This window comes from Daphnia pulicaria, chromosome 1 (genome assembly GCF_021234035.1).
Source record: "Daphnia pulicaria isolate SC F1-1A chromosome 1, SC_F0-13Bv2, whole genome shotgun sequence".
NCBI lineage: Eukaryota > Metazoa > Arthropoda > Branchiopoda > Diplostraca > Daphniidae > Daphnia > Daphnia pulicaria.
In genome coordinates, this window is record NC_060913.1 from 10,331,558 (window position 1) to 10,342,008 (window position 10,451).

Below are 10,451 nucleotides of genomic sequence, written 5' to 3' on the forward strand. Positions count from 1 at the left end.
ATTACAGAATGTTTCCCATGCAATAGGAATTAACTGTTTTCCTAGACTATTGTATGTACGTGTTCCGCATTGCGCACTAATTCGTTCGAAGCAATTCTCCGTGGTCCTATGCCAAGGATCGTTCCAGCAGCTGTTTCGTGATGCAGTTCTTGCGCGTATATTTGTAGAAATCATTAGCAGCGAAAGAAAAAGTACTAGTCCTACATCCACGAGAGAAATAACGCTTTTTTCGGCCTTTGTGAATTGCATTCGATTAATTTGGGTCGACTAAAAGATTTGCTTAACTGGGATTTTGATCGAAAAAAGATATTCGACTGTAGCCCTCGACAACGAGGACACGTAGGCTACTGCACGAACTGTTTTGACGCCAACATTCTGCTGCTCAATATGAAATTACAAATAACCCCGCGCTAATGTTTTGAACTTGGCCGAAATGTCGAGTCAAAACCCAGACGTCAGCGGGTTACCACAAGCATCGTCTGTTTTATTCTTGCATTTGATCGCGACTAATAAAATCGCTAAATTATCGACATTGTTGACGGGGCCAATCCAACATGCTAGCCTCTCAACTTGCTCGTATGTCTACCGAGAATCCTTTATCATGCAGTCAGATGCATGTTGACGACTGAGAAAAACTCAAACGATAAACTTCTACGAGTTTATTCGACCTTTTGCTGACATTCATAAAATGAAAAAAAGTAATAGCGCACTGAAAAAATATAGAAAGTCGATTCTCAGAATAAACACAGTCCAGCTACTTCGCATGAAATCTGAAGATCAATAGGTCAGTCTCCATCTAGTCGTTAAAAGTCACAAACTGCGCCGAAATTTATTCAGAAATTTAACGTCCTTTACACTGAACCGAACATATCTTCACTGAATTCGTTTTTCATCAACTGAATGGATCCTTTAACATTTCTGGCGCTGTGCGTCTTCTGTTCATTGGGTAAATTTGAAAATATTTCAACTTTCTGGGCATTTTGTTTTGAAATCTCTATCGTAGTTACTAGATTCCTATAAGAATTTGATTAAAATGTAATTTTCCATTTCTCTGTTTATGTTGGTCCAGCTAATTTGGGTCACCTTGTCCAAGCTGCTCCAGTCGCCGACCGACTACAACAAATGACAACAGCTATTGAGCCTTCCTTCAGTGAAGGACTGATTCATTTATCCAACCTATTTGATTGTGTTATGAACTATGACGAAAACATCGGCAATAGTCATGACGATGAAAATGCCACACTGCTCATTCGAACGGCTCTTCAATCAGCATCGAATTCGCTCAATACGACGGAAAGTATCTCAGCCCAACACTTGCAAATGTACGAAGAGAACCTCTTCTCTTTTTCTGCTGATATCGCTGCAAAAGAAAAACAACTCCTAGTTCAAAATAGAGAACTGAAACACTTGGCGAACGCGATCAATTATTGGCGATCAGAAGAGTATAAACTGCGACAGTTAATAGCAGAGCTTGACGCCAAGGCGAGTGATGCCGAACACAAAGCCTACCGTGCTCAAAGAAATGCCGACAAGAAAAAGAAGAATAGATGGAAGTGGATTACGGCGACAGTCTTTACTGCCGGTAAATTTAAAATGTTATTTTTGTACCGAAATATTTCCGCTGTTATTTTCCCCTTACTTACAGGACTAGCGACGCCAGGACTTGTCATCAACGAGAAAGACATCAAGAAATTGAGAAGAGATCGCGATGCTTGGAAGTCACAGGCGAATGCACGACGTCACGAACTTAAAGTAGCTCAAAATAATCATCGCGAAATTGTAAGCCGGCAGAAGAACACCGAACAGTCCATTCGAAACACACAGACCAGCCTTTCGTCCGCTCAAATCTCGCTGGAGAAACTGCAGGAGGATTACTTGGTTTTGAGTAGCCTTGGTGCTGAAATGCGAAACATTTCCACGTTCTTATTTTCTTTGAACGGCGAGTTGAGCGTTGTCCACGGTCAGCAGCAATTGATGGTGCTCTTTCAACCCTTGCTCGAGTCCATTGATAGTTTGATTACTTTTTTAGAGAGCAATGTCAACACGATAGTTTTGCTAGCTAATAATGAGGCCGTGACCAAAATTCGTGGTTATCTTTCTTCGTTCCATGCCAAGGAAGTACCAACTGTTGAGAGCAATTCTGATCCCTCTTCCGTTGCACAAGACAAAATTGATCATAGCAATACGATTTTTGAATCTGAATCTGCTGCTAAAATCAAGGAGTTTCAGCTAGATTCTGACGATAGACTGAAGCAATTTCAACTCGATTCGGATGCTAGATTGGAGCAAGTGCAACTAGATTCTGACGCAACATTGCAGCAATTGCAACTAGTAGTGTGGGCATTTTAGCTTTTAAAAAAGGGGGGGGGGGGGTCCCGAAACGGATTGTAATATGGTTTTTTTATGAGACACCAGGCAAAACGAAGACGAAGATTAGTAATACTTATTCCGTTAAAACAATAGATTTTAGGCTATGGAATTCAGGTAAAAAAGTGTAGAAAGTAGAAAAGTGATAGACAACCCACAGTAGTTAACCAATTTTTTTAACATGACAGTGAGCGGGTCGCGCTAATTATTGTTTTGGATTGTTTGGCATCTGGCATTTCATTGCATTCATTTTTTAAAAATTCAGTTTTACTTTTAGTGTTGCGTAGTTTAAGGGTTTTAACATATTGCAGTACGATTTTTTGTTGAGTTACACCGTTTCCATGATTTTTAAAGGAATAGCTATCATAAAAAATGGTTTTTTAAAACTTAGAAATTTGGTTCAAATGTAAGAAACGTTATTGGTTACAAGCAGAGCTATAGAATCCCTGGTCGGTTCTCGGCTGTGTTGGCTTCCCTATCCCGGTTTCAGGGTAAACGTGGTCCGATTTTCAGGGGGTTTTAGGGCGGGGCCTGTCAGAATTGTGAAGTGGAATCTGGAAACAGAGCCATCTAGGCTCTCAAAAGTAGCTGAGCGTAGTAGCTGACACACTCACTAGAGCGCTCATTCCAGTTTCCAAATCGGACCACGTTTACCCTGAAACCGGGATAGGGAAGCCAACACAGCCGAGAACCGACCAGGGATTCTATAGCTCTGGTTACAAGCAGGTCTTTGTAAGTGATTTCAATCATAACAAAATCTGACAAAATCATGAGAGATTCAATAAATTGGCAGCGCCGCTTTCACGGAAGTTCGTCTGCAGAGCAAAAGTATGATGAAAAAATCAAATTCGTGTTGTGTCGGCTCTCCTTGGTTTGGAGTGTCAGTTAGCCCATTAGTCCGTTCTGCTTTTGTACCGTTTCCTTTTAGTTACGCTCTTTAGCATTGTTTTGCGATTCGCAGACAATAATTCGTATAATGATGTGAACGAGAGAGGTCAGAGGAGGCCGAACGAATCTTTGTTTCTTATTACATGGTCATGGGGCAGAGATGATTCCTTTCTTCTGATTACCATGAATGGATGGCCTCAAGCTGGCGCATCGTATTGTTCCGCCGGAGAAGGATCGTAGAAAGGAGAACTGGGCGATTACTCATCACCTGGGCGACACGCGAAATTGTCAATTGCCCGGAAAGAAGTTATCACGAGGTTTTCCTTTTAGATTTGCCAGATTCAGATCAACACTTCTTGCTGGCTCGTGCCTCGATGGTCATGTTCTGTGTTATTATTAGGTATTTTACAATCCCCAAGCGTTAATATTGTTATAAAATGTCTGATATCAAAGGCTCACTACGACATTGTTTTAGCTGTTCGATTCTTTGATTAACTTAAAGGTTAAAAATGAAAGGTTATAGAATACAGTATAGAATATATGGCGTTTCTAAACAAACAATAATTTGTGACTTTTAATTTAGATTCTTTTAATTTAAACGTGGTCGACTGATCGGTTCTATGCAAGAAATTTCTTTTTTCAAAATCACGCTAGTTGCCATCTAACGGTGAACGATACAGTAAACGTGTAAATATTCGTGTGACGCCAAAAAGAAAAAAAAAAAATTTGGGAGCTTAAAAAAATTAGATTCATATTCGTAAAATTGACTGATGATTCATTTCTCGTTTATATTTATATCTATAGGTCATATAAAGAAGTCAGCAGATATTTTTCGAAATTATAAGTCAAGAATGCAATAAAAACCATTAGCTAAATGTTGTGTACTTGTGTTATCTATTAATTAAAAACGGTTCAGCTTACCTCAAAATCTTAATCTAAATTTGTTTTGATTTGTTGAAGTAACTTACCCTTAAGATGTGTATTGAGTAACTTGGAAGCAGACAAGGTTTCCCAAGAGGATTCTTTTTAGTAGGGCATTTAGCCCAAACAAAGCTGTCACATTCTTATGCTGCTCTATAATTATCAATGGCCTTCGAAACCTACAAAAAAGAAAGGTTTATCACAGGTAAGGCAAAGTGCAAAGTAACAGCGATAAAGTGAAAAGGATGATACGTAGAGGTAGCAGAAGACGATATTTCGTCAACAATCTGGAATCACTAACAGATGAGACAACACAGTCTTCACCAGTGAACTGATACTGATCCGATTCCGTGTAGTTAAAAAACGGATTTTTTGAGGGCCGTAGAACGGATTGGTTTCCGTTCTCTTACGCTAGAGTCGCATGAAGGCAATAACGTTATGCCTACCCTCTAGCGCCTCTAGCTGATTCATAATCGGATTCGTTTCAGTTAACCGATTTTTGACAAATCAGCGCGTTGTTCAAATCAGTGAGCGGACCCGTTTCCGTTCACAGATTCGTTTCAGTTTATTATCAACTTGTTTTTATAATAAGAAGCCGAAACCTTTCCATTATTTGAACGGATTCGTTTCCGTTTCCATATCACGTTTTTAGTAAACAAACTATTTGCTTATTAGAATATTAACCGATTTTAATTGTGTTATTGAAAAGCAAAACAAACAAAATGTCCTCGCACAAGAATTAAGTGATCTGTTGAGAGATGCAAAAGGAGCGAAACAGGTTTGTTGTTAAAAATTTGACAGCTTATTTGTAGCCAACGATTTGATTCTCACAGAGCTTTTAAGTTATTAACTATTGTTGAGGAAAGAATTTAAATTTCTAATCTTAATCTTGTTTAATTTCTATTCCTACAACTATTTCTTTGTCTAGGAAAAACTGAGAAAGTTAATTTCGTCAGCACACCCAGTGACCCAGAAGGAAGGGATTGTTTTAACTATTGTTTTGATATCAAAACAATAATCTACCTCCAGTAGACTAAAGCCTGACTGCTAGAGGAAGTTGATAACAAGAATCATGGAAGGGGCTGCACAGATATTTGTCTTCTAGACTTCTGTACCAAGTTCTTTCGGAATCAGACAACACCCTACTCAAAGAGTATGTTAAAAAGAAGAACTTACCTAGTCTGCTGTCATCTGTGTTGGTAATTTAGTAACTAATTTATCTGTGGTAACACTTCCTTAACCAGATTCCTCCCCTCAGGCTGAAAAGAATGAATGTAGGTTGTTCAATCTGCAACGTGACAAGTCATTGAAAATTGTTCGAATCCAGATAGTGACCGAGTCAGAACTGGTAGATATCCTTAACCAGCAGCAGCACTACAAATCATTGCAACTAAACAAAAAGCTCAAACAACTAAAGGGAATCTAATCATATTTCTTTTTATCTTACTCTAATGATGCATTGTTTAAACTATTTGTGATTCTGATTCAGGTGGACCGGCCTCAGAATTATTGCTGATTGATTGGGCTGAAAGGATTGAATGGCAAGGCATACCAAGCACTTCGAATACTTTGATTTCATTACTTTCAATTTAAACTTTCATTTCATGTAAATTTTCAAAAGATGTTGAATAAATTGTGTATTGAATTATATTGCTATATTTTCGCGTCTAAAAGCTCGGACATCCATACATCCATATATACAAACACGATAAATGAATTAACGCATGCCTCCGACTCTTCAATCGTTTCTTTAATATAGGCTCATAAAAATAAGCATACCGTTTACCATAACGAATATCTTATCAAGCTATATAAGAAATATGTGTGGATTCCACCGTATTAGTTTCTTTTCATGTATGTGATGTCCAACATTCAAATCTCCCACCATTAAAAATGGCCTTCAGCTGCTAGAAGCTGATTGGGCGTTTATTAAATTGACATTTTCTATAATTTTTATAACAGGTATAATTGATAATTATGCATCAGTAGATGCACTAGTTCACGACGATTCTTAAAATCTAATTATTTTGCTTAAATGGTAAAGATAAATGCCCGTACGAGCATGCCAAAGTTTCGTTGTTTTGACTCATCTTCCCTTCCCCCAAATTTTATCAAAAATTTAAAACATTAATTGCGACCTAATTATACGTCGAAACTTAATAAATCTTACAGAAGTTGAACAGTGTTGACAGTACATCCACGAAAATAAAACTTATGATGGAATCTACACATATTTTATAGCTTCATGTTATATTTGTTATGGTAATAGTAGGATTGTTATGAGCCTAATTGAAAGCAACGATTGTAGCATGATTGTATAGTTGTAGGAAGCATGCATGAGTCAATTAACTTGCCGTGTTTGTATGGAGGACCGAGCTTTTAGGCAAGAGAATAAAGGATATGTGAAGACAGTTTTGATTCGATACCCAATTTATTCTATACATCATCTTTTAAAATTACACGAAAGTTTCAATTAAAAGTAATATAAACCAAAGTATGAATTTTAAGTGTTTGATGTAAGTTGCAAGCCCAGTCAATTATATCATGTGAGACATAATTCTGGAGCCTGTGCCTGTCCACCTGATTTCACAAACACTTAAAAGAATGAGCAATATTAATAAGATATAAAGAAATATGAATAAATTATCTGTTTAGTTGTTTCAGCCTTTTGTTTCGTTGCAAAAATCTGTATAGTGCTGCTGGTAAAGGATATCTATGAGTTCTGACTTGAACATTGTCTGAATTCAAAGAATCTCCAATGACTGGTCTTTCACGTTGGAGATTGAACAACAGACATTCCAACTTTAGCTCTGCAGCCTGAGGGAAGGGATCTGGTTACAGAAGTGTTGTCACAGATAAATTTGATCATTAAATTACCAACACAGATGAGAGTGATGACGAGACTAGATGAGGTTCTTCTGTTCAACGTCTTATTCAAGTAGGTTGTAAAGGTGAATTCCATATGGATTTGGTACAGAAGTCTCTAACACAATATTTCTGTTTCCATCAGCCTCTTCAATGAATCTTGTCAGGCTTTAGTTTACTACAGGAAGGTTGAATTGTTTGATATCAAAACAATCCCTTCCTTCTGGGTCACTGGGTGTGCTGACGAAATTAACTTTCTCAGTTTTTCCTAGACAAAGAAATAGTTGTAGGAATAGAAATTAAACAAGATTAAGATTAGAAATTTAAATTCTTTCCTCAACAATAGTTAATAACTTAAAAGCTCTGTGAGAATCAAATCGTTGGCTACAAATAAGCTGTCAAATTTTTAACAACAAACCTGTTTCACTCCTTTTGCATCTCTCAACAGATCACTTAATTCTTGTGCGAGGACATTTGGTTTGTTTTGCTTTTCAATAACACAATTAAAATCGGTTAATATTCTAATAAGCAAATAGTTTGTTTACTAAAAACGTGATATGGAAACGGAAACGAATCCGTTCAAATAATGGAAAGGTTTCGGCTTCTTATTATAAAAACAAGTTGATAATAAACTGAAACGAATCTGTGAACGGAAACGGGTCCGCTCACTGATTTGAACAACGCGCTGATTTGTCAAAAATCGGTTAACTGAAACGAATCCGATTATGAATCAGCTAGAGGCGCTAGAGGGTAGGCATAACGTTATTGCCTTCATGCGACTCTAGCGTAAGAGAACGGAAACCAATCCGTTCTACGGCCCTCAAAAAATCCGTTTTTTTACGACACGGAATCGGATCAGTATCAGTTCACTGGTGAAGACTGTGTTGGATGAGAAATGAGCGAATGTCAAGCTGCCTCCCCTCACCGCCCTCACTGAAGAAGCATCATCACCTTGGGGATTTCGTCTGTTTGTTGTGTAGTGTAATGCTGTGGTGGTGGCTTTTTGTTTGGTGAAGACGAGACACAAATTGGAGGGGAGAATATTACGTGAGTATCAAAGCCTTTTTTTGTTAGTTCTTTCAATTGAGTGTCAACCATGGTGTCAACGAGCTAGAGCGATCATTTTTTTCATGTTACTGGTAAAAAGGTTTCTTTTTTCTGGCGCTAGACGGCATAGCCTTTCAAAATTTTCCACTCAGTTTAATTCGTTTAATTACGTTTACTTTTCACATCTCTAAAGAATTTTCTTAATACTACTTCAAAAAAGTTTTAGGTGATTACTGTCAGTTTATGTTTCGACAACAAAGCTCACTTGTTAGATTTTTGATAATGTGTTTTTTTTATACTTCCGGTTTTCTCTTTTCAGTCAGTAGTTCAGTAAATATTCATCCGAGGTACAAAAGAACCACATATTCATGATCATCGTCAAATTTGTGGTAAAGTTCATGTCTTATTTTTTACGAAAGCGTACTTCCGGTTTTAAGAATTTTCCTGAACTATAGACCTTATTAAGATCCAAAGGTATGGGTCAAGCCGACCCCTTTGCGTCGTGTTGCAGTGTGAAGGGGTGCCGTGAACAGAAGATTTTTATTTGGCTCGCCCCACAGTACAAGAAGGTAGGCTTTTCGGGTTAATCGTGCCCGAGGGAAGAATAGGGAGAAAAGGAAAGTCTGGTCCCCTCTTTTTTTCATTCTTTCCTTTCCTTTGCGTGCACTGGCGTGCACTGGCGTGCTCTGGCGTGCATTGGCGTGCTCTGGCGTGCATTGGCGTGCTCTGGCGTGCACTGGCGTGCTCTGGCGTGCTCTGGCGTGCACTGGCGTGCTCTGGCGTGCACTGGCGTGCACTGGCGTGCACTGGCGTGCTCTGGCGTGCTCTGGCGTGCTCTGGCGTGCACTGGCGTGCTCTAGCGTGCTCTGTCGTGCTCTAGCGTGCTCTGCTATGCAGAACTCAAGTGCTTGACAATAGAAATTTACTACCCGACAATAGAACTCAAATAACTTGAATAATTTTTAAAAATTCAAGTGCTGTGATGTGCGTTTTTCTAAAACTTTTTGTTCATGATTTGCTCTATAAATTTATTGATTCAATAGATTTGAAATGGTGTATTGGACATTGATTTACACATCTTGTAATTGAAAAATGGTTTTAACAAGTGAAAAAAATATTAAAGCAACTTCAAGTGCTGAGCTGTTCTCTGCTGTGACGTGGCGTTTCTGCACAGGCGTGCTCTGGCGTGCTCTGGCGTGCACTGGCGTGCTCTGGCGTGCACTGGCGTGCTCTGGCGTGCACTGGCGTGCTCTGGCGTGCACTGGCGTGCTCTGGCGTGCTCTGGCGTGCACTGGCGTGCTCTGGCGTGCACTGGCGTGCTCTGGCGTGTACTGGCGTGCTTTGGCGTGCTCTGTCAAGCTCTAGCGTTCTCTGCTATGCAGAACTCAAGTGCTTGACAATAGAAATGTACTAGTCTGATTGAATCAATAAATTCATAGAGCAATTCAAGAAGAAAAAGTTTTAGAAAAATGCACAGCACAGTCACAGCATGCTTTTCTATAATTTATAAAGGTAATTATCATTCTGAATAAGTGTGGAATATGCTATTCTACAATAAAACCACAAGATAACTCCTTATAAGTTATATCTTGCATTGGCGTTGAAGAAAAATCAAAAATACTGCTTTGGCGAGCTGGGAAACACCACTTCAATGAATTTGAATTTGATATATTTATTGTTTCGCTTATTCAAAGCGATTTATTCTTACAGGATGTGTAAATCACTGTCCAATACATCATTTAAAGTTAATTGAATCAATGAATTCATAAAAACATCCATGATGTTTATGAAATAGAAACAAGAAGAAGAAATTCTTCCAGGCACAGCACAGCAAACCACTTGAAGTTGCTATAATATTTATATAACTTGTTAAAACCATTATTTTAATTACAGGATGTGCGAATCAATGTCTAATACACCATTTCAAGTCTATTGAATCAATAAATTCATAGAGCAATTTAAGAAGAAAAAGTTTTAGAAAAATGCACAGCACAGTCACAGCATGCTTTTCTATCATTTATAAAGGTAATTATCATTCTGAATAAGTGTGGAATATGCTATTCTACAATAAAATCACAAGATAACTCCTTATAAGTTATATCTTGCATTGGCGTTGAAGAAAAATCAAAAATACTGCTTTGGCGAGCTGGGAAACACCACTTCAATGAATTTGAATTTGATATATTTATTGTTTCGCTTATTCAAAGCGATTTATTCTTACAGGATGTGTAAATCACTGTCCAATACATCATTTAAAGTTAATTGAATCAATGAATTCATAAAAACATCCATGATGTTTATGAAATAGAAACAAGAAGAAGAAATTCTTCCAGGCACAGCACAGCAAACCACTTGAAGTTGCT

General features: G+C 38.1%; 1 protein-coding gene and 1 long non-coding RNA gene across 2 annotated transcripts; one reads left to right on the forward strand and one right to left on the reverse strand.

Moving 5' to 3' along the window:
* The first annotated feature begins 802 nt into the window (after positions 1–802).
* On the forward strand, positions 803–2,484 carry LOC124347883. The gene is made up of 3 exons (XM_046798486.1): positions 803–946; positions 1,070–1,582; positions 1,646–2,484. The coding sequence occupies exons 1-3, from the start codon at positions 901–903 to the stop codon at positions 2,347–2,349; spliced, it is 1,263 nt and encodes a 420-aa protein (XP_046654442.1). The 5' UTR covers positions 803–900; the 3' UTR covers positions 2,350–2,484.
* A 4,125-nt stretch (positions 2,485–6,609) lies between these two features.
* On the reverse strand, positions 6,610–7,878 carry LOC124350096. The gene is made up of 3 exons (XR_006920389.1): positions 7,460–7,878; positions 7,054–7,309; positions 6,610–6,993 (listed from the first exon to the last, which is right to left on the reverse strand). It is a non-coding gene; the product is annotated as an uncharacterized LOC124350096 (long non-coding RNA).
* Between the last annotated feature and the right edge of the window lie 2,573 nt (positions 7,879–10,451).